General features: G+C 36.8%; 1 protein-coding gene across 2 annotated transcripts in view; it reads left to right on the top strand.

The window, feature by feature from the left end:
• Nucleotides 1-24,390, top strand: part of tmem170b (transmembrane protein 170B) — a 52,121-nt gene that overhangs the window by 15,772 nt on the left and 11,959 nt on the right. Inside the window, exons 2-3 of one of the 2 annotated variants that reach the window (XM_039736655.1) lie at nucleotides 8,052-8,222; nucleotides 17,616-23,685. In XM_039736655.1, coding sequence (XP_039592589.1) covers nucleotides 8,052-8,222; nucleotides 17,616-17,746 — 302 coding nt within the window. In that variant the 3' untranslated portion in view covers nucleotides 17,747-23,685. Of the gene's footprint in view, nucleotides 1-8,051; nucleotides 8,223-17,615; nucleotides 23,686-24,390 lie in introns of those variants that run through there. The other variant, XM_039736656.1, reaches the window with a different exon arrangement.

The raw sequence follows: 24,390 nt of genomic DNA, 5'->3' as shown, positions 1-24,390 counted from the left end.
TAACTGCAGATTTAATTTAAGCTTTCCTCCAAACCCACCATCTCATCCCAACATGGCTGTAAAAGAAGCTTGGAAATTCAATGAAGAAATAAGCCTTAACATATAGTGCTTGCTGACATGAAACCCACCCCTACCCTACTTTGGAACTGCATTGTGTAAACACACTCTTGTGGCACATAAGTAGTTCATAATTCTAAAAACTATATGGAGTTTTCATATGCAAGGTTAGTAAAAACCAGCTGAAGAAAACCAAGATAAATCTAAAAAGGATTGGCTATTATGCTGCTTTTTCACATACTATTAGAGTTTTTGTTGATCCAACTTGTGACGCTTCACCATTCCACTTTAGTGAACTGTCCTAAATTTCCAGTTGAATATTTCAGTGGAATACAAGGTTGCTGTTGATTTGTTTCTTGGTTATGCAAAAACAAAAGAGTTAGATTAACCACACATTTTGTGAAAATAAAGAGCAATGTGAATATATTAAAGATGTAGAACTTTGCTTGAAATGCAGTTTGACCACAGAAATGGCATTTCTGATTGACCAGGGTATAATTTTTCATTTTATATAATTGACTAGGGTTAAAAGTCGGTGTTCTGTCAAAAACTCAGAATTTCAGTGTTTGTTTTCTCTTAGACTTCACCAGGTGTTCGTTTGAAATGTTCAACTCAGAAACTGGTATTCTCCATCTGTCCGATAGCACATAAATGCAGCGTTATAGCTCTACGACATCATGGCTCCTGGAAGCCGATCTGTTCTACACCTGCATGAGAGAGCTCCATCCCCATTTTAATTGGAAGCCGATGGAGCGATAAGTTAAATAGGTAAGCCTTAACACAGAAATGTGCTAAAGCTTAATTAGATTTAATACACAGACTTGCAGATAGATAGGGTGGGTTGAGACGACTTCTTTCTGTGGAGAGATCAAAACATGCTTGGAGAGCATTGAGACAGATTTTTTTTTTTATCAACGTGGTGGTGCACCTTTATGTGTAAATTTATAAATAAGATATTTTCAAACCCACTGCTCGGATTCTTTTTGTGAGCTTGATTTAATAAGTTAGATAATTTTCTGCATTCCCAAAGCAAAGTTTGAATATCTGAATAATTAAAGGGTCTAGAACTTGGACTCTAAATGTTATAGTATCTTTTAATGATGGCAAGATCCAGAGCCCCAGAGAAAAAAACACTGTAGATTCTTAAAACTATAATGGAGCTTCACCTTTTTGATCATTCACAAGACAACCATGGTTGCTTCTACTTCTCTTTTCTAATTCTAATTAATTTAGAGGAATATTTACTACCTGCATTTCTAGTATTTTTAGTTTTTCTTTCTTGTTGGGTTACTGAACATCATCAAGTTCCCAGATCTTTAGAAATATTTTTGTTCCACTTTTGCTTGAACGATATCCTGGCCGATTTATAGAGTGGTGTTAGTGTTTATAGAGACAGTTTGTTTTTTAATGAATTTGTTTAAATCTGTGCAAAATGAGGCAATGTCAGAATTGTCCTGCTCTTCATTGTCTGTGTGTAAGGACTTCTTCTGAGGCATTGTCTTGTGATATTCTGTTTGATGCCACAGCAAGCTGTACAGGTATTACGTGGGTTAAAAAAATGATGTAGCTGTTAAAGCTGTTTGGTTGTTTTGCGAAAAATGATGGAAAAGTCCAGCCTCTTCCAAGGCGCTACATTTTTGCATATCTATCTGCCGCCTAGATTCACACAACTCTTCACAAAGTGCTTGAATGTGCCCGCAATTTAATCTCTGCATGAACTATAAGGAAAACTTCAAGTGTACCTGTCAACAGGAATGTAGGGATTAGATGTCCATATACTACCTGCCTTCTCTAGTTGAAAGGGATTCTCCACGGACCACCCTGCCTTTGAATAGTGGGTTGTCTACTTCATTGATGGCATTAACTGTCAAATAAAAAAAAAATAAAATGCTGGTAGGCCATTCTTGGAAGTTATGTCTTAAGTATGGGATGGTAATAAGAAAAATCCCTCAATACAAAGATGATGTTATGAGCACTACTGTGCTAATGGCAGGGATTTAAAATGTTCAGTTCACTTTCTTAGATGTAGTGCACATATACTGTAGATGTATTCAGAGTTCAGCTTCAAATGTGACCATCGTAGCACAAAAATGTCAAGTTCCATAAACCTAGAGAGACTCAATTCCTATTATGCTTGTGTGGCTGTGCGTCAGACATATCTGGTCTTAGCCAGGCTACCCTTCTATAGTACGCTGAGCTTTAGATCTCTTTTCTGTTTGTGGTGGTTTTTTTTTTTTAATCCTTTATCTCTCTCTTCTTCCCTTCCCCTTGAACTCATTTTTGCGAATGTCGAAGTATAACTTTTGTTTTTATCAAAATGTGTTAATCCATAAAGTCAGATATGCCCATAATTATTTGCTTTCACTATTTGCATGTTTATGTCCTGTATCTTGTTTGCTGAGGTGGTCTTCACAAGTAACTACTTCCTAGTAGTAAGATTTGGCAGATAACTTCTGCTTTAAATTCTAGCTTATTCTATGATCTTTTAACACTGCATAAGGGCAAAGCTGGCAGAGAATGCAGACTCTTCTCCTAACTTTATCTGGGCACTTCTAAATGACAAAAATAATCGTGATCATGTTGCAGTTTGATTGACTTGCCCTCAGTGTGTTATCTTTTTGACTCTATGTAGTGTCTACATGTCAATTCACTTGATTTATTGATTTGAATTCTGTTTGTTTGCCAATCCCAGAAATGTTCTACTTTTAAATAAATGTTTTTTTAATTGAAAATACAAAGTGTAGTGAGTAGCTGAGGTATCACATTGTCAGGCAACAATCAGATGTCTGGTTTACATACTACCATTACCCTCTTGTGTACCTCTGAATAGATTTCATCAATCAGTGCTCCAGTTTTATATTCAATTGTAAAACTTTTGTGCTTGTGATTTGTGAGATGTTTTGGATTGTGGCACTATATGAATAAGTAAATGTATCTGAAGAATCCCATGTCAAATACCAAATTTGTGCTGAACAAAAACATCTTGAAGTCTACATTTGAAGCTCTCAGATGGTTCATTGCCTGCCTACCCTTCCTAGAGCTTCGTTACACTTTTGCAATTCTTTAAGAAAGTTTCTGTAAGAGAGGTTATCTAACAGGAAGGAGAAAAGCGGAAGCTGAAGTTGAACACTCCAGAAGGTTAAAAGGGTTCAGTGAGTACATTATGCAGCATTTTCATGATTTAAACCTTTTGAACTGCTTGCTCTGCAGGGCTGTAGTGTGTGTGGTTTTAATTAACTTCCTGTTTTCTTTTAAATGTTTTGGTAGATCTACGAAAAACGAGGATGATTTTGAATTGCAAACCTTAACAAGCTAATTTCCTCTCGTTCATCGTCGGTTATAATCGTTTTAAATGGTGTCAATGTTTGCTGGCTTTGCTTCACTTTCTGGCAGACCTGTGTTATATTTGAAAATTGCACAAAGTTTCTCATGATTTTAATTGTTTCCTCTAGGAACTGCAGATTCCTTTTACACCCAAAATCATATTCTGAGCTTTATTGGCTGCCTTAAAATTGGCACTTTCAATGTCAGAGTGGGTATGTGTTTGAGTTGTCCCTTCAATCTGTTGGTGTTACATTGTGAACTGATTCCTGCTTTGCTACTGTTGTGAAGGGTTTCAGGTCCTGATACCAAAAAAGAGGGGTATTCTAGATGAGAGAATAGGTGTTTGTAAGTGAGTTACTTTCCACATATTCAGCCAAATATATAGCTATCGAACAAGATCCCACTTTTTTTTTTTCCTCTTCAATTTTTGAATCTGAATGAGTCGGTCCACTTGTGAGGTCTCTGTTCATAGCATCCTCCATGATTAATTTTTTATGTAGTGCTTTTTAGAGATGAGGTAAAAGATTGCTGCAGTGAGTATTGCAATTCCCATGACATTTATATATATATATATATATATATATATATATATATATATATATATATATATATATATATATATATATATATATATATATATATATATATATATATATATATATATATATATATATATATATATATGAGAGAGAGAGAAAAAAACAGGGACAAAGATAAGAGAAAGATTTGAGGGATCCACCTCTTATACTGAACGACTGCAGCACAAAAAAAAACTTTCGACAAGTAATCATCAAAGACTGAGTCCTAACAGAGACTGATTAAATGAGAGGAATTGTCTGGTTGTATAGGTGGAGGGTAGGAAGAGGTGGGTTCTCTGGAAGAAATTACATCTGTAGAGGATGTGTTCTGCTGCCAGATGTAGGAGTAGTTCTAGATGGGTTTTCCTGGTGGTCTGTGGAAGAGGGAGAAGAGGCATTAGTGCAATTAGTTAACCCTTGACACTGTATCTTATTCTCACCTAAGCTTTTAGACTGCTTCCCATGCTATGTGTATGACTATATATTGATGATAAGTACTGTAAATGTTCTTTGATTTTTTTGGGACATGAATGGCTGTGTATGTAGCTGTGCTCATAACAGTTAAGTAATGAAGGTAAATCAAAAAGGCATTTTGAAAATCACAAGGTAATCATAATGGATAGAAACTGACATAATACAACACATTCAAACTACCCATTGGCCATCGCAAATGTGTCGTGTTGGCGTGTCCGCTTCTGCTTCTGTCCATTCTTAGGCAATGTAGAAGCAATGCATAACAAAATGCATTTCTTCCATATTCAAAACAGTGGCACATCTGCAGAGATTTTGATATCAAATGCCCTGTCCACATTTAGTTGCACGTTCGAGTCCATTTAAATTTTCAGGATGTTGCATTAAATCTTCTTCCTTGTATGTACATTTCATGGCGTCATTTTGTCATACTAAAATTAAGTTTTCTGGCATTCTTCAAAATAGGATTGTCAAATTACAGCTAACAGAAGCCCTTGAATCCCAGTTTATGCTGCTGCTACAATTGACCAGCTGAACAAATCGATGAGAACCAGGAAACCTCTGCTCAGCAGAAACTGCTTGTCACGTTTGGGAGCCTTGTCTGGAGAGGACTTTAAAGTAATGCAGGACACCCTCAGTTTTGATATAAATACCTTTTCTAAACTATGACCTTATTTGTGGCTTTCTTAGCTATTGTCAGCACTCAGCACCACTATCAGTAAACGTTTATTTGATTCAGTCAGGAGGGGGACAGTGTCCTCAAGTAGATATAACAAAGCTGAATAATCATTTCTGAGGTAATCTTTACAACCTTTATGTCACAGTTCAGTCTCATGTGTGAAGGGTATATAATTTTATGGTGTGTGATATTTGTATTATAGGAGATTAATCCACTATAAAAGCATTTCTCTTTGATTTCAATAATTTCCACTGAGAATTATGACAAATAGGCAGGAAGAACTGAACTAGTTATGAGTGGAGTATAATGGTGCAGTGGTCTTAAGTGTCCTGCCAACTATGGTGGATCAACGTCCAAAAAAGTGAAATCTAATTCCACAGAGTGCGTTAAGACTTGCTTAAATGGAGACATTGGGCTTATCTGAGCTGGTTTCAGTTCCACCAAAGAGGATTATTGCAAATTGCTCTTGGAAACTGAGGTAACTTAGCATCATGTCTTAGCCTGGTGTCTGCAAAGTTAGTCCTGGAGGTCTGTGGTGGCTACAGAGTTTTGTCTTAACCTGATCATAAAAAATAAGCTTTTGGGCAACAAACACTCAAAGGTGGATTTGGTTTGAAAAGAGGGATGGCTATACTGAAAAGAATGTGATCACTACTGTCATATGTTCTGTGATGCTGAATTGCAGTTTTTCCTCCAAAGGCCCTTGGAACCTTGCTAGGTACATTACAGAAATACTAGGAGATTCTGGGTCTCCTCCAAGAAACTAAAACTGGGTCATTGTCTGATCTTCCTCTAGGATGATGATCCAAAACATGTCCAAATATTCACAAAACTAGGTGAACACAGAATCATTCCCAGAACCTAAATCCCATTGGAAACCTTTGGGGTGAGTTGAAGAGTGGAGTGTACAAGAAAGGACACAGGACCACAGGAGATCTGGAGAGATTCTGTAAAGAGGAATCAATGGTCTCTGATTCTCAGCTTTATGTTCTCCAACTTTTATAAGATGTTATAGAATACTCTGCTGTTTTTTTTATTGTCGAAGGAATGTTGTACAAAGTGTTAAAAGTAGAGGTGCCAATGCAGTGGTTTTGTTATAAATAATGATTTCTTTTGACGAGGAATTATTTTTTCTTAGAATAAATTTACTTCTTAATTTAATTATGTTGGATTTCTTATTTTTTTTTTAGTGTGAATTTCCTTAAAGGGTAAGGTAAACTGAAATGAATACAAAGTAATTCTGGGTGGTAAGATTCAAAATGAAGTAAACTACCGGCTCTGTTCTGATATTAGTGGCATGTTCAATGATGACAATACTCTCATTTACAGGGTACAAGTGGCTAATAGCTTGAAGAGGTTGATAGTGATGCATATTATGGCTGAATACTTTCAAGGGTAATAATACAAGGGTGCCCAGATCGTATGTTCAACTGCTCTACTCAAAATAGCATAAGGTGGAATTTCTCCCCGAACACTGGTGTAGCATCATCCCAAGACTTTTCCTATTTGTAAAATGTATGCCAAGGGACATTGAATTTGCAGTGATGATTCAGCATATTATTAAAGCAATTTATGTAGGTTTGTTTTGATTTTTGGCAGTTATTTGAGGACGGACTTGTTTCCAGAAATGCTGTTCTGGCTTTCATGTAACGCTGTTGTCTTATTTAATTTTAAATGATTATAGTTATTTTAACAATACTATCTTCTTATATAATACGCTACCGTGGCTGTTCGTTTGTCTGTCCATTTTAAATCACCTGTAGCTCGCAAGCCGTTTCACCTATTGACCTTAAATATGGTACACATATACTACATGACATCTACTATCCGCTTTAAGGGTGATGATTTTTATTACTCTTTTATTTCTATTTTATTGTAGAATCAACTCTCGGCAGCGCGCAGCAGGGCGACCGTGTGGCGCATGCGTACATGCATCGTTCTCATTTCCTACCACCTTCGCGGTCACTTCCCCTACCTCTTCATATCTTTAACCATTCTTGAGGCAGATTGTGGCGCTTAAGTGAAAATTAAGAAAAAAATACTAAGTGATTGCATGCCAAAATACTGTATAACTTAGTCAGTTTTACCGCGAAAACGTGCAGACGAAAGAAGAGAAGCAGCGGGCCGCTAGGGTGGAGAAAAGAAGAGCTGCTCAGGAAGCAGCAAGCACATTAAGGTCTAATCAAATGAATGATAAATGTACAGAGAAAGAGAATGAAAACTAGGAATGCTAAAGTCAAGTGTACTCCCGTTACTGGTACTATATGATTGTATCCTGAGAGAGACCATTGGTCAAGTGATTGAAAATTGTACTCATTCTGTTAACTTTTCTGAATGTTTTGCAATATCTGGGGCACAATTCTGAAAAGAGGGAGAAAAAAATTGTCTCAAGCTGACTGGTTTTGTGAATCTTTAACTTTCAAACTAGACCGGCTAGCTGAAATCGGTTTTTGGTTTTTTGGTCTTGACGCAAATGTGCAGAACTAACTATTTGTTAAGCACTTCCAGTGGCTTCCTGCTGGTTGATGACACATAAACTGAGTGGAAATGTAAGCAGAAATGAGGTGGTGGTGGGGTGTGTGTGTGTGTGTGTGTCTGACTACTTCCGCCCAAAGCAGTAAAAAAAAAAAAAAAATTGATATAAGTACAGAAAATGCAAATTAAACTGTCTTGGCTTTTTTATGAAATTGCTTCTTAGGATCATCCGCAGTTTTATTAGTGGTTCAGTTTTTCCTTTATTTCTGTTCACTTTTGTTCTTGCTGTTTTCCTAAGTTATTACCCAATAAAGCCATTCTGCCAATTCAGTGGTCTTAGTTTACATGGAATCAATGTATATAGTTAACAATATTTTTATGAACCAGACAGCACATCTTTAATTAACAAGACTATAAATGACCGTCAATTCTTGTCTGATATGCTGTTTGTTTTTGTATTGTTGCAGAAATGTGGTACTGGGTGTTCCTGTGGGCCTTGTTCTCTTCACTCTTTGTCCATGGAGCTGTGGGACTCTTCATGTTTATCATGTTGCAAAGGCATAAACAAGGAAGACTGATCTCCATCATACTGGTCAGCCTTGGATTCCTAGCCTCTGTCACTGGTGGGATGATAACCAGTACGTAAGCAGGATGTTATGTTATACCTTGTGTGATTATCAACCATACCCCACCACCAATTATCCTTGTTCTCTTTGTGGTCTATATTACAAGCTGTGTTAAAATGAAGTAACTTTAGGATGTAAAAGAATTTCTTTTGCAGGGTGCGCCCATATTTAAGTGTCTTCAAGATGAAGCAAACCATCTATTGTTGAAAAATGACTAACTGCTTAGTGCAGTCCCCTCTTGTACAAAGATATGCAATTTGGATCCTATTCAGAGTTAAATTTGGGGCTTTTAAAATTATATATAGTATACATCAATAAAAAAAATCTTAATTATACTTGTTATAAGAATGATTATGCGTTGAAAAAAAGATTGACAAAAAGGGCACATGGTATGCCTTATTTTTCATGTTTTTTTAAGAGTTCCTTTGACCCACAGGACTATTAAAAAATAAAATTAGGGTCTTTTTCCCAAATATTAAAAACATTGAATGTTTTAGTCTTCAGTCCTGAGTAAAATTATTTTTCTTGCATTCTCTCTTCATTCCCATAGTCATGAATTAAGGTTGGTTGTTGCTTTTTGGCAATCGTTTCAGAAATTCATTTTTCTTTTCAGTAGATTTACATCAGAATAAGGTGAAGTATCATTCTCAATTTATCTTTGATGCATTGACTTCTTATTCGAATTGACAATTGCCTTTTTAGGCTTTCAGTGTTTTTTTTTTGGTTTTTTTTTTGTTAAAGCGGTCTTTCTTGGATTATAGTTGTATGTTCAACGGGACTTGCACTTTACATGCAGCTAAAATGTCATTGGTTCTTTTTAAACATGCAGCCAATCTCCAAAATTTACTTGTAAAATATCAGATTGAAGGCCTGTGTGAGGAAATCTAAGTTAAAAATCCAAAGAAAATTAATCTAGCAATTTCCAGGAAATTTGAGTTGGCTTATTTGTAAAGGAAAAAAGAAATCAAATATGAAAGTTAGAAGTAATAATAAGAGACTTGGAAGTTAATGGAATGAAAGTTTGCAGCTAGCTTGAATCTTCAGAATTTTGTTTTCTAAGGGTAAGTATTTGAAATGTGTCTTGAAATTAAATTTAGATTTTTGTTATTGTACTTGGTCTTTGTTTTTGCGATTTGAGCAAATTAATGCATTAGGGACCAAATTGAATGAATGTTGCAATGGGTGGTTTCTTTTAGGAGTCGTTCCATTTTAATTGAACAAATTATTAAAAATGATTTTGCCTCACTTTTAATTTAGATAAAACCTGTCATAAGACTTGTATATACACGGTGATCCAAAAAGAAGTACCACATTTCAAACGTTTATTCTACAAAAATGCTACAAGATAAAATAAAATTCATTATGGCACAAGTAAGGGAATACAAAATAGATTTTTTTCACTGTGTTTTAAAAGTGATGTTTTCAAGGTGGTGGCCATCATTAGCGATACTCTTCAAAAAGATTTCTGAATGCTTGCGTGACTCTGTTTGGCCATTTCAAGGGGAATAGTGGGGATTTTGTGGTGAATAGCGTTCTTGAGGGTTTCAAGGTTTTGAGGCTGGTGTGTACATAGCTTCAACTTGAGTGAGCCCCACAAAAAGAAATTGCATCCCACAAAACGTGCATGAATCTTTGTGCCATATGAGCTGTTGCTCCATCCTGTTGAAACCAGGCATCCACCACATCCATTTCTTCCAGTTAGGGCAGGAAAAACTTCTGACGTGACGGTAACCATTGCTCCCCCCTCCTCAAAAAAGTGCCCATAATGCCAAATTCTGCATTATGCTCACCAAACTGTAAGACGTTAACTGTGCAGAGATCTCTGATGAAATTTGCAAGGGTTGGTTTCAGCTCAATATTGAAAGTTTTGCTTATTTCTGCATCCATTCAAATGGAAGTATGCCTTGTCACTGCACATGACGATGGCATCTCGATGAATGGTTTGCAGAATGCAGAAAGCACAACTCTCTGTGGCTTTCCCAGTTTCTCTCAGTGAGTTTGTGCACTGCCATTTTGTATGGATGAAAATTAAGGGCCGCTTTCAAAATCCTCCTCAAAGACGTGTTAGAAATGCCTAAGGCAGAAGCAGGTTTGCACACTGAACATCTAGGAACCTGCAAAATTGATGCCCTTACAGCTTGGATGTTTTCAGGCCTTCATACAGTCCGAGGATGGCCTGGAGATTTTCTGTTCAATGTTGTACCTGTGTGTCTAAATTTAGCCACCCACTAGAGAATTGGTTTCTGATTTGGGACATCACCATTAGGAGGAATGCTGTAGTGCCAATCGAAAGGCATGTTGCATAGTGATGATGGCTTTATTGTTTTTAAAGAATGCTATGACAGCAAAAGCATGGTGCACACTGGACCAAAGCATGTTGCCGACTGAAAAACTACAAGGGGTCTTCTATCACAGGACCCCCATCCCAACCTACTTGCCTGCCTCTACCTCGCACAATAACCCTGAGAAATGTGGTACTTCAATTTTGCTCACCCTGTATTTTCCAGAGTTCAGAAATATTCTTTTATTTAAGAAAAAAAAAAAAACTTTTCTTGCCCACTGACCACAAAAAAAAAATAAGCCTTGTCAAAATGTCAGTTCTGTCTAAATTATTTTCTGTAATCTGAAGGAACTTGATCAAGATTTAAAAGAAACAAAAAATTAGTATTTTCAAATTTTGCTCGGCTTTGGCAGAAATTGTGGTCTGTTGTGCCTCAAAATGTTGAGTTCATCTTGTCCACTTTCAGCACAGCTACAATGACCTATTGGAGCAACTTAAGCTTGGTTTATTATCAGTGTAATAAATTTTGTAATAAAACCCACAATTTTTTTTTTAAATTTCTAAATTTTGTTTGCCTTTCTTGAGCTTACCCACTCCCTGCTAAAACCTCCCAACAATATAACATATTTACAGTTTAAGCTATTTTTATGATAAGAGGATTAAAAGAGAATGAGATTAGTTTGTTGTTTCAGTGATTTTTTTTTTTTTATGTTCAGAGCTTTGTTAAGTCCAAAATCCTTTTGTATAACAATGCTTTTTTTGTTTTGTTTAAAAGCAGGTAAAAAGTACTTTCTTCCTAATTAAGTGAAAACATTCTAGCCCTCCCCTAATTATGTATTTTAATGCATTTTTCAAAATATCTGAACACTTTTTAGGACGATTGTCATGAAGGGAATTAAGTAACAGGTATTTTTTCATATATAGGTAGATCCCACACACCTATATTAATATAACAAAATTAACTTGCTTCTCCAAGTCCATTATTGTTTTGTTAATAACCAAATGTATTTTAAAAATTCAGTTCATAAGATGAGTTTGATCTGGGAAAAGAGAGACTTATGCAGCAGTTAGGGGTAGACTTAACTGGCTATACATGGCTTTACCCAGACTGGGCTGGGATTTTATATTGTTTATTTTTGGTGGGGCGTGGTGGTGTTTGAGTTCTAGATCAAGGATGGTCTTATTTTTTTGTGATTTATAAAAAGATGGTAATGTTGTTTCATGCTGCTGTCCCCACCCTTCAAAGTAACCCACACAAGTATTTTGATATTAAATTTAGAAAAGCATGACTGGTTCCCTTTAAGTGCTATTGTTGTCCAAAACTGAATAGAGCTAATGCACAGTATAATGGAACATGTGAGAGTAGACTCCATTGTGCACCAACAAAAGCTGGTGGGCCTAGTGGGAGAACACTAGGGGTATTAACTTAGAATTACTCTTAAGTGAAAGCATTGGTAAGTCATTGGACTGAGAGCTGGGATGTGTTGTGCCCAATTCAGTTTTTTAGTGATGACGACTCCAGTAAATTTAAAGCTGGCAAAGTTTTCCACAGCATTACCTCTGATGACCATTAGAATACACTATAGACGAGAACAGGCCATTCAGCCCAACAAAGCTCACCAGTCCTATCCACTTATTTCTTCCAAAAAAACATCAAGTCGAGTTTTGAAAGTCCCTAAAGTCTTACTGTCTACCACACTACTTGGTAGCTTATTCCAAGTGTCTATCATTCTTTGTGTAAAGAAAAACTCCTAATGTTTGTGTGAAATTTACCCTTAACAAGTTTCCAACTGTGTCCCCGTGTTCTTGATGAACTCATTTTAAAATACAAGTCTCGATCCACTGTACTAATTCCCTTCATAATTTTAAACACTTCAGTCATGTCACCTCTTAATCTTCTTTTGTTTAAACTGTATAGGCTCAGCTCTTTTAATCTTTCCTCATAATTCAACCCCTTTAGCCCTGGAATCCGCCTAGTCGCTCTTCTCTGGACCTTTTCTAGCACTGCTGTGTCCTTTTTGTAGCCTGGAGACCATGTCCCACTACCCATACAGCATGCTGCTACTCCTTACGTAGCTGTCATAAACTTTCCTTTCAATGTCGGAGAGACTGATTTAAAAGCTGGATTTGGAGGCCACTCCTGAAATTTCTTCCATGCATCTCATATGGTTGCTGTCACTGTTGTGCCTGCAACTCCATCTGCATTGAACAGGTCACTCAAGTAGCAGACCTTCCTTACTTTCTTCAAAGCAATTCCTTTTCTGTTTTTTAATTTACACTTGTTGCATCATTCTGTTACTCACACCTCTCGCAATTTCAATATACAACTGATGTACTCCACGCATACTCCTTTTGTACACTTCATGCCACTTCATCTTTTATGCACCCACTTCTCACAACTCCTGCATTAACTTGTTTCTCCCACCCGCTCTGCTACACATCCCAAATTGTCATGCACCCACCTCTTTACAGTGGGGGAAATAAGTATTTGATCCCCTGCTGAATTTGTAAGTTTGCTTACTTACAAAGAAATGAACAATAATACTTACTTTACTTAATACTTATTTCTCTCAGTGATATGCAAATCAATTTATAACTTTTATGTAATGTGGTTTTTTTTGGCTTTTTGTTAGATATTGTGCATCTCTCCATTAAAATGAAACTACCATAAAAATTAGAGACTGTTCATTTCTTTGTACATGAGCAAATTTTCAGATTCTGCAGGGGATCAAATACTTTTCCCCCACTGTATACCTACTGCCTGTTTGGCTTCAGCCATCACCTTGATCCCTCCTACATTTAATGTGAGGCTTTTCACTAACAAGCTATGTAGCTTTCTGCTTCATTATCTTCTCCTTCCACTTATTGCTTCTAATACAAGATCGTCGGCATGCAAGAGCTCCCATGGCAAACCTTTACACACTTCTCTTGTCATCACTTGTGTCACTATGATGAAATTTCATGGACTTGGAATGAACCCCTAGTGCAGCCCCACATATTTTTGTTATCCCCATCTATTGTCCTAAACACTGTTTGTGCCTCCCTATATACTGACCTCAGTTCGGATATTAACCATTCCTCCACCTGTAACTTTTTTATTGCCCTTCACCAGGTCTACAGGTGCATAATGCAGCTTCTGTAGCTTTTGTCTGATGGTTTTCCTCTATTTCCCTGAAAGTGAAGATCACATCCATTGTTTTCTGCTCTGGCATGAAACCACTCTTTTTGCTATTTTTACATGATCTCTTACTCTTCTGTCATACTCTCAGTCTCCTTCAGTTCTTTCTTCAAAGGTTTGACTGCTTGATGTCCTCCACACATCAGTGAATTACCCTTGGAATACTCAAGCGAGCACACTTATGTTCCAGTCTTATTAGGAAAGAATCTTCCCTTCATCCCCAATTGTGCTGTACAAACATTTATCAACCCTTCAACTCCATGATTTTCAACACTACTCCAGTTGCTTTATCTGATTTCATCTTCTTAAGTGTTTTCCATTACCTTCAATCGTGGTGTTTCCTTCAGCATTTTTCAAAACAGTTAACACCACTTACACCATGTCTTTATTTTGCCATCTGCTTTGCACAACAAATTTACTTCATCATTCAGCAGCACTCTTGCCACTCTTGCCTCATGGCTTTTGCTGTTATTCTGATGTTTCTCTTTGTTTCCTTATAGGCTGATTTACTTGTGAATTTGTTTTTTGGCACTACTTATAGAATCCCCTCTTCTCTTTAATTGCCGTCTCTGTGGCACATCCTACCAACATGTTTCCCTTTGTTACTAAACAATTTAATAGAAATGCATATTGTGTACGCTGTTTTGTTTCACAAGTTTGGTTTAGCATCTTGCATTTCGGTGAATGGTTCCTTTTACTTATGGTTTCCCAACTTTTGTGCTTATACTTTTTTTGTATTTACTGGTTTTGTTCCCATGTTAAATAATTTTTGTATTTAAGGACTATGTGTTCTTTGTTCCTGCCATTCATTTATGGAATAATGAATATTGTAAGGGTAAAACATGGAAGAACTAACAAGCCACCCTGTCATGCTAACAGACATTCCAGATGCACTGTGTAGCCCATGTGACCTTCTGCCGGAACAAGTAACTCGGCCAATTCTGAGCTGCTGTAACTTGACCCCAAGTTCTGTATTCATTGTGAAAATCTACATGTTTTGGATTCTTTGCCAGATTTCTTGGATTTTAATATCTTTGATATACTGTAATTTGCAAGCCATTAAGCATGTATTCATCAGAAAGCTAAACCCTTATTTTATTTTTGTTTAAATTGGACAAAAATCTGCCAGCAGAAAGAAAAGCAATTATAATTAAGAGGAGGAAAACTGCAACCCACTGCTTCTTAACAGCGAGTCAAGTTATTTTTACTTTCACTCAGATGAGTCTGTGACCTATAACAAGTGATCAGTTCCTGTTAGACTAACACATTTAGTTTGACACAGCATGTTACTTTATGCAAATCTTCAGTGGCACGATGCTAACTAGCACTGCAGTGACCATGAAATCTCTCTCTCTCATTATCTGCACTGTCATCATTGTATGACAGTGACAACACTTAGATTTGTTGATAAATAGATCTCCTTAGTTTGAAAGGGCATCTGAGCAGCAGCAAAGGTAGATTACATTTGGAGAGATTGCACATAATTTCTTTCCCCTGAAATGAAGCATTACTTCATTCAGTGACCTTTATGCTCCATGTTAGTTGCATAAACATAATAGAAACAATGAAGTTATTTTGGCAACACTGAAGTGTGTATATTTTGTAAGCCTTGTATTTGACATGCAAGCTAACCATTTTACAAGTAACATTTTTATAAGTTGCAAATTGTTTACCATTGTTTTTATTATTGCAGTAAGACATTTTACAAGTTCTAAAGTAGCACTGGTGACTCCATCTCCTGGGCTACACTGAGAACTGGGGAAACAAGTTGCTTCATTGCAGGTCTTCATTCAAAGAGTGGAAGCAGGAATACTATAGCTGATGAATTCCCAACTGTGACACCTACATGTTTGTTCACTTAAGACTAATTACTACCCCGTCCTCCAAAGGACCATAAGGCAGTATAAATTTTTTTTGGTTAGGCTTTTAAAATTGCGGAAGCCTTAAAATGCAAGTGTTTTGGTGACATTCAGTCATTTATTAAGTTAAATCTTATAATGTGCATGTCAAGTAGAAACTAAAAGTCTGCTTAAGAAAAAGTTCAACATTTCTGAAACTGGCTGATGGCAGTATTTTGCTTTTTGCATAATGGACATTTTAAACTGTAAATATTTGTGTCAAAGCAGAACTGAAATACTGTTCTGTCAAAATTATGTTTTGAAGAGTAAGCGATTTAAATGTGGTGCCTTCTACAGCCGTTTCCACCCTCTAAAACAGGAAAAAATACTTCTAAGGACTGGGAAATCATATTTGCATTTGTGTTACAGGGTGGTCTGGTAGACTACTATATTTATTCTCATTTCTCTACATGTAGACAGCCCAGAGTAATTAATACATTTGACTGCTTTTGCTAGCTTTGTACTCTTACCATGTGTTTATCAGCTACTTATTTGCATTATATCTGATGAGAAGAACTGTTGATGGTACAAAAATCTGATTAGTGTTAAAATTGTGATTATTCACATCGTTAAAAATTGATTCAGAACATCAGGGAGATCAATGATATATTACTGTTAACATGTTTGATTAAATTGTTTTAATTTTGCAATGTAGTGTGTTCCTTTTTTAAATGTATGGCTGAGTCATTCAGCAAAGAAATATTTTTACCGTATACGCCCTGTGGAGGCTGGCCCAGATACAGACAGGCAGACATGTTCATGTCACCCACAACACATTTATTATACATTATTTACAGTTCAATAAAGTGCACCACAAACCCCACAAGTCCCCAAAGTCCTGGCCACAACACCAATGCCTTGCTTCAGACTGCCTCCTTCTCTCTTCTCCAGCTCTAGTCTTCTGCACTCCCGACTCCAGCCATTGTCTGAAGGGAGGCGGCCCCTTTTATAACCACCCGGATGTGCTCCAGGTGCTTCCCGGCAATCTCCCACCGACACGCCCCAGTGTGGCGGAAGTGCCGGCTGCATACCCAGAAGCACTCTGGGTGTCCCCAGTCTTCTTCCCCCCAGCACTTCTGGGTGTGCAGGAAGTGTTGAGGTCCAGGGCTCCAAAGGCACAGGGGTGCCCCCTGGCGGTGACCACGGGCCCCTACCAGGGTGGTCACCCCCACATGGTCTGGGGAAGGCGCAAGCCCTCCTCCGGTCCTTTTGGACGTCCCGGCCGGGTCGCCACCCCAGCCATCTCTGACGGCCCACATTTTTGAGTCTGTGCCTTGATTCAGTGTCAGTTCTTGTATACATTTTATATTTTGTTTTTAAGTCCGTGTGTTTCCTTTGAATTTTACCCATGAGAGATGTGCATTGTTCAATCCTAGAAGTATTTTCTCTTTGATTTTTTTACCATGGTTTATTGCACATAATGCTAATATTTCCATTTCCTCTGATACGCTATAGTGATTTAATTCAGTGACATCTGTAATTGGTATAATAAGGTCATTAGGTAAATCAAATTTGTTTTAGTGATGAAAATTCTTCAGGTTTCTATATATTTGCTACCTGTAAATGCAGATAGTTCACACACATTTTGCTTACAGAACTAGGACTGTGTTTTTTGACAGTATGTTTAATGCCTTACATTATAAATATCTGATTTATCCATCTGCACAAGATCTCAAAGCTAAGGTGATTTATTACTGTGCATGCTACAAAACTAATTTAATATTGGACAGCACTGATTACTTTTTTTTAGTTCAATTTTCATATAGTTGAAATTGTGCTGAAGGCTGTTGATGCCTTAAAATTAAAGATGCCATCTCATCAGTTCTGTCTTTTACTTGGCTTCAAGTTAAGGCTGAAAGTGACTTCACAAATCCTGCCTGAAAACTTCAAAAGCTGTGTACGTTACTGAACACTTAAATGGCAAAATTTACAGTCTTCAGATTTAATGTTCCAAAGAACTGCACTTTTTTTATATATACATCTCAATGGGTTGAGCTATTTATTTTGTGATCTGCTCACTTCATTCTGTGTTTCCTACTGATGTCTAGGTGCCGCTGTGGCTGGAGTGTACAGGGTAGCAGGAAAGAACATGGCCCCCTTGGAAGCTCTGGTGTTTGGTGTGGGACAGACCGTTCTGACAGTTGTCATTTCCATCACAAGGATTCCTGCCACGCTGTGAAGCTCGCGCTTATTGGTGATGTTTCCCCGAAAGCTTTGTCCTCTTTCTGTGTTTGGACCTGGTGAACAAGAGATGGGTAACAGAAGAACAGCTGAAGCATTTCACAGATGATAGCACCAGGTTTACAAATGAGTTGAGCATCCTGTGGTGTTCATGCTGTTGCACTAATGCACCTTACGTGCCTCAAGTACAGGCATGGTGTATGAGAAACACGGCGCAAAGTCTTCTGACAAAAGCACCTTGCAGAGTTAACAATCGTGAAGCTTTGCCTAGAAGGAGATATCGTCTGCAGTGTTTATAAATGAGAAAAAAAAAGCCTGCATTAGCAGACTTCAGGGACTTTCCTCTAATTGCTGCAAAATGTGCCAAAATTACTTTTCAACATGTCTGACAAGTAAAGAAAGGAGCAGAAGCTTCTTTAAGACTTCTTGATACACTGGTAAAGAATCTGCTCAGGTGCAGGTTTACAAATGTTTGTGGGAACATTGGCCAGCTCTTTCTTGTGTGAGTTGTTTTGTGTGTTTTGTTTTTTATACTTTTACCTAGCTGCTGCCTATTTTACTTATTCTGATTTGTGTGTGTGGGGGGTTTTATTTTTATATATATTTTGCAGTTATTTTTTTTTTCCTGTTTTTGTTCTGTCATTTTTGCATTGAAATGGAATACTACAGGGAGTTCGCTTACAGTTTGATTTTGCTTTGGTATTTATGCTTGACTTAAATGAAACAATGTAGTACGTTTCCATTTTCATGCAAGCATAGCATTAGATCAGTTTCATTACAATTGGAATGATCTTCCTGCCCACCCAACAACCATACACAAAGCAGTTTCCATAATTCCACTTTTATCTTTGTCTTTTTTTTTTTTTTTTAATTTCCTCTTGCTCATCATTCCACCTAATCCTTCTAAGTCGTTATGGTTTAGGCATTTTTATTTCTGAGGTATTTATCTGACAAACTGTCTTTGTTTTTCCTGTGGAAATCTCTCCACCTTGATTTGAAAAGGATGTCCGGCTTTGATTAACAAACCCAAGTTAAAAAGGGAATCCTGCGGACTGTTTTTCCATTCCTCCTTCCATAAATTCCAGTTATTAGCTGCTTCACATTCACTTAGAAACCAACAATGGCACAATATTCACTGAATCGCAGAGAAAATACCACTCCACATGTAGTTCCAATGCTGGGCTCCAATGTTGAGCACTAAAGATTCATTGTGAAATGAAAATTAGAAGAGTGAAAGAAAGGATCCGGCCGTAGATTGGAATGACCCTTAATGAAACATGTTGATTTCCTTTGATTGTGACACACAACAATTTAAAGAGAATTCCTCTGTGTTTGTTTGTTTAGGCCAGCTGGTCTTGTTTCCTTATGTAACTTTTTGATTACAATGTTCATTTCCCGGATTTTTAAACCTTTTCCCTGAACTCTTGGCCTGGAATTCTTATGATGAGAAGTTTGGCTTTCATTTATTTACCACATTGGTTCATAGATTCAGTCCTCTAGCCTTACGGTTTTCCTTTCAGCTGGTTTCATAATTAAATCAATATTGCTGAGTAAACCTGTGACTGAATTAGATGGTGATCATCCCCATCTGTCCATGCATTTTTGTCACAGATTGTGTTGCGCAAAAGTGTGCAACTTTTCTTTTGATTCCTTAATTTTTAGTAACGTTTGTTGAGCCACTGGTTCAATACCATTTATACCCTTGTCTTCATCATGCATGATGACATCTGTAATAAAACGCATAGGAAGATACAAAGGTATAAAGATGATGCATTAATTGTGCCATGTATCTGAAAAGATTTTTTTTTTTTATAGAGAAACCTAAAATATAAATGCTTTCAGAATGCAGACTGAGAATGGGAATGCTCAGCAAGGCAGCAAAAACTGTCAGTTTAATGTCAAGTATAATTTGGCTCAACTTCTAATGCACGCCTGTAAATCAAGTATTATTCAGCTGTAAAATGTAAAAAGAAAAAAAATGACTTGTGACATTCTAGTCAGATTAAAAATAAAAATGTATTCAGTTGCAACAAGGGCTGGAACAAAGGATACGAAAATATTACTGCCAGGAGGGAAAATGTAAATATGGTTATTTAAGGTAATACATCAGAGGTCATCAGATACATTGGACGGCCTCAGTGGCTGCAGGTTATGTCTTCGAACATTTTATTAATTAGAACCTATTTATTTACTGGTAAAACAGTATGCTTTTTTTCCGGCTTAATGTTGGTTTACTGACTATTTACAATTCAGTAACCTTAATTACTATTTTCAGTTTTAAGTAACTGAATTTAGGTTTTAATTGTTTTATATTTATATGAAACAGCAGTTCTGAAGCTAAATATTAAATGGTTAAACCGGTGTACAGGTTAGTTATTGACTTACGACTTATGCGTTTTATGACCATTCGACTTAACCACAACTGCATCTCACAGGCAAATAACAGTTTTTGCCATGTCAGCTCCATATGCCGTGACTCATTCATCTCGATTTCAGTTTATTACCTGCAGGAAAAAAGGCAATCGATCTTGACGGAAAAACAAATAAGATCGAGCAGTATGAAGGAGGAAGAACAGCGGGTGCAATCGCCTTGTGACTTTAAGTTACCCATTGTAACCAGTGTTTACTGCATGTGCTGTAATGCTGTGCTCTGGCTTTGAATCCAGTTAACCTCTGAAGCTTCTCGCAATGTGCTGTTTCGTGTGAACTGCCACGAAGAGGTAATGAAACCACACTGAACTCCTTTATCAGTTAATGTTTATTAGCAGCAGGCTGAAATGTTAAAGCAGAAAACATATGAGTGCTCAAACTGCACCGGTAAAATTTCTTTTCTAACAATGAACACTGGGAGAGGCTCACATTGATGACATAACACTGACAAAGAAAGAATTTGTAAAGTTGTTAAAGGTTCTGCACCCATGTGAGCAACAGTAATAACGAAATAATAAAGAAATAATTTTCAAATAAAGATACTTATACATATTATACAGTACTATATAGACATACAGTCAGGTTTGAATGCACATACCAGACCGTCTTGCATCCAGATTGATTTGCGATTGGCTTCTCAGAACTGAACGTGGTTGTAAGTCGACGACTGCATGTATATGCGTCATGAAGTTTCTGTGCCAATTAAGTCTTTGAAATAAATAAGAAAAGGGAAGTACAAATTTGTTCTTATCCACAAAAAATACAGATAATGTTCTCTGAAAGGGAAAATCTACTGTGTGATAAGATTTTTCATGGAAAAAGTAAGACACTCTCAGGCCATATAGTTTAATACCAAGTTTCATTATAAGCAAAGACTGGCTTCTGATTAGAAAACTGGCTGCAACAAAAACATGAAGCCATTGCGGCCCTCCAGGAATTTAATTGAAGACCACAGTGCTACACTAATAAACCATATAATGTTTGCTTCATGGGAATAATAAAAACACTTTAAATGTAAACCAGAAACTGCTATCTGCATGTCCAGTATTAAAGATATTTCTATTACAAGCTAACAGGCGTGAATGATAATACAGAGGTTTGAGCACAGCAGGTGGTGTGGCGCAGCGATTAAGATACTGGACTTTTACTCCCAGGGTTACCATTTCATTTATTGCATCAGCAAGTTATGGTGGGGCTCAAGCCATGTTTTGTCATTTGAGGTTTTTCTTTTTCTTTTCCCCCTAGACTTGAAATGAGTCAATGTACCTGTCCATGTCCTCCTTATGGTTCAACATTAAAACCTGAAAAAAATCTTATGTATAATATGCTTGTAGGGTTTACAGAAATGCGATTTAAATACCATTATATTAGAGCTATGGGAGAGCCTAGGACTGAGTTTAAGAGCCACTGTTGTAAAACTAAGAAAAAAGAAAAACAGAGAACAAAAGATAAACACCTCTCGTTATTAAATGTTATTATCTTTGGGTCACAAGTATTGCAGTTTTCATGTCTGGCTATTAGAAAGATGCTCTCTTGTATTTGCATAACCACTTCTCTGATAAGACCAATTATTTTTCAGGGAAATTCCTGATTTATTTCTCAAGTAAATCTTCTAAAAATATATATAATACATTATGTATATAAATATAGTGGACGAGGAAAAGGTTGGGGTCCAAACTGAAATCTCCATTTAATGAAGAGCTTGTTATGAGCTCAAAGAAAGTGTGAGGGACCACCATAGTCTGGGGGTGTTGCTGGTTAAGGCCCACCTCAAGACACACGCTGGCTTCTTCAGATGCGGGCCTGAGAATGACCACCATCTTGTGGTTTGCTTCACATGCATAACATGGACGCATGCATACAACTGTATTAACTGTTTGCTCCAGAATTTGTGACATTTATGTTGAAGTGTCAAGTTGCAGGTAAAACATACATTTTTAACTCTTCATTCTGGACAGTTAAAATATTTTATAAGTGGTTTTACATCTAATGACAATTACACAATTTCTTACAGATTTTTATTAAGTAATGCTACATTAAATTAGTCTGAGGATGATTTTTGATACTAGAGAACCAAAACATTCTTTTGTCCTCTGGAGGAGTTGCAAGAGAGGACTTGGTTTATCAGACCATTTCATATCACGTAGGAAGTATGTGGTAGGAGACTCGTCAATTTTTGTTCTGTCAGTTACAGTAAAACCTACAAGACCTGTTCATGCCATTATATTTGTCCTGATGCCACTGATGACTTGTAAATGGAAGAGGGGTTAACCCAAGTTCAGCCACATAATACAGAGGCATGTACTCCTAGTATGCACCTGTACACCTCCTGACCTGTATTGATAAGCAGAATCACCACCACAATGTAACACTGTAAAAGGCATACAGAACATATGATTTTCATCATTTTTGACCAGAACTCCTAAATAAAAATAGAGGCTGCACTGCAGTACTATTGAGGCAAGTTTAACCCCTAAATAATTAATGATTACCTTTTTCTTTTTTAACTGTTTAATGTGGATCTCGAAGTTTTATACAGAAATGCTCTTCAAGAGTAGAATAAAAGAAATTCCCAGATGTTCTACTCTATAGGTTATTTTGCATTGGCTTTTTTGTTTCATTCATTTTGTCAAACATTTTAATAGCTGAAGTTGCCTTTTTTCCCTTTGTTCTATTTTATTTTAAGAGGCAAGAAAAACAAAAGGTGGTTCATCAGTTTCGCCCCCACAGGTATAGTGGATTGGTTTTGGAGGAGGCAGATGGGAGTGTGAATAAATCAGAGTTTTACCCAAAAAGCAACTAAATCTTGAGGTTGGTTATCAGAATTCTAAAGAGTCGTGTTATTTAAAGATCAGAATGTGGTTTTTGTGTCTGTTTTTTTTTTTTTTTTGCCTTATTTTCAGTTTTTTAAATGCTAATGAACAAAAGTCACTTTTTTTCAAATACATTATTCCCAAAGTAGAATGAATGAAATTGTGTGCCATCTTACGTTTTAAAATGTTATTTATTTTTTTATCCTACGTAAATATTGTAAATTAAATTGATATTTTGTGTAATACGTCTGACACATACTGCACTAATAGAATGAAGTTTTACTTGTGTGATGGAGTATGAAACGTGTGGCGTTTTCAGGGAAGAAATTCCCTTCTGTGTTTTAAGTGAGGCCTACACGTGTAACGTGGCTTATGGGCTGTTCGGGTGTCCAATGCCAGACTTGTGCAGTGGAGAGAATGATCGTTCAGTCCTCGTGGCTGGAGATTCTTTTAGTGAAGACTACAGTACAACCTGCTGCCAGATTCTTTGAGTGGGATCTTTTTTTTTTTTTATTTATTTATTGAAACAAAGTTTAAAAGACTTCATAAAATAGAGACATACATGACATAGCTTCAGCACTTACCAATAGAACCTTATCATAATGTGACTTTTTTTTTTTTTTTAAACTCATACAGTATTTTGTTTTTCAGCTCTTGTAAATCTGAAGTATTTAATAAACGTTTTCTACAACTATGCAAGCATGACTCATTGGAAAAGTTCAAAATGTGGCCTGTTTTATTTCAAGTGTTTATTTTTTTTTTCTCTTATTAAAAGAAAAAAGCAAGTAGCAGCCTTTCAAGTAGTCTGTGTTGTGTGTGTGAATGCAGTTTGTGTATAAAGAAACTGAAGGCAGCCGCTGTTTTCACTTCTGATTAAGCACGGTTAGAGCTGCGTCCTGGTGTGACCAAAGGGTGAGAGATTTTGATGTGCAAGTTGCTGAGGTGATGCAGTTTCTGGCTACATAACTAAAAAGGAAAATAAAACTTTCTGAAATGTCATCCACTGACTTCTGAATTTGAAGCTCTTGTTTCCTCATCTTCCTTGGCCCTCTTTCTGGTCTTTAGTACAGAGAAGCACAGGTCAGTTTCCAGAGCTCTTTTATACTGTGTGGTGTATCTACTGTGTACTCGGATGTATCGTGGGTATAGAAAAGATTCATCCCCTTCGAAATATTCCCTTTTTTTTTTTTTGCTTTACAGCCTTAAATGAAAACACACAAACCAATATTTTTTCCAGCGTTACTTTCTCAATGCAACCTGTAACATCCAAGTGAAAGATATCACAGTTTCAGTTCAGAAAAATGATAAAAAACCAAAAACAAGACCTACTGAGATTAATAAAAGATCACCCCCCCCCATGTCAGTGTCATTTTGTTGAACCACCTTTTGCTTTAATGAC

This window comes from Polypterus senegalus, chromosome 15 (genome assembly GCF_016835505.1).
Source record: "Polypterus senegalus isolate Bchr_013 chromosome 15, ASM1683550v1, whole genome shotgun sequence".
Taxonomy (NCBI): domain Eukaryota; kingdom Metazoa; phylum Chordata; class Cladistia; order Polypteriformes; family Polypteridae; genus Polypterus; species Polypterus senegalus.
This window is presented reverse-complemented; position numbering and strand designations above follow the sequence as displayed.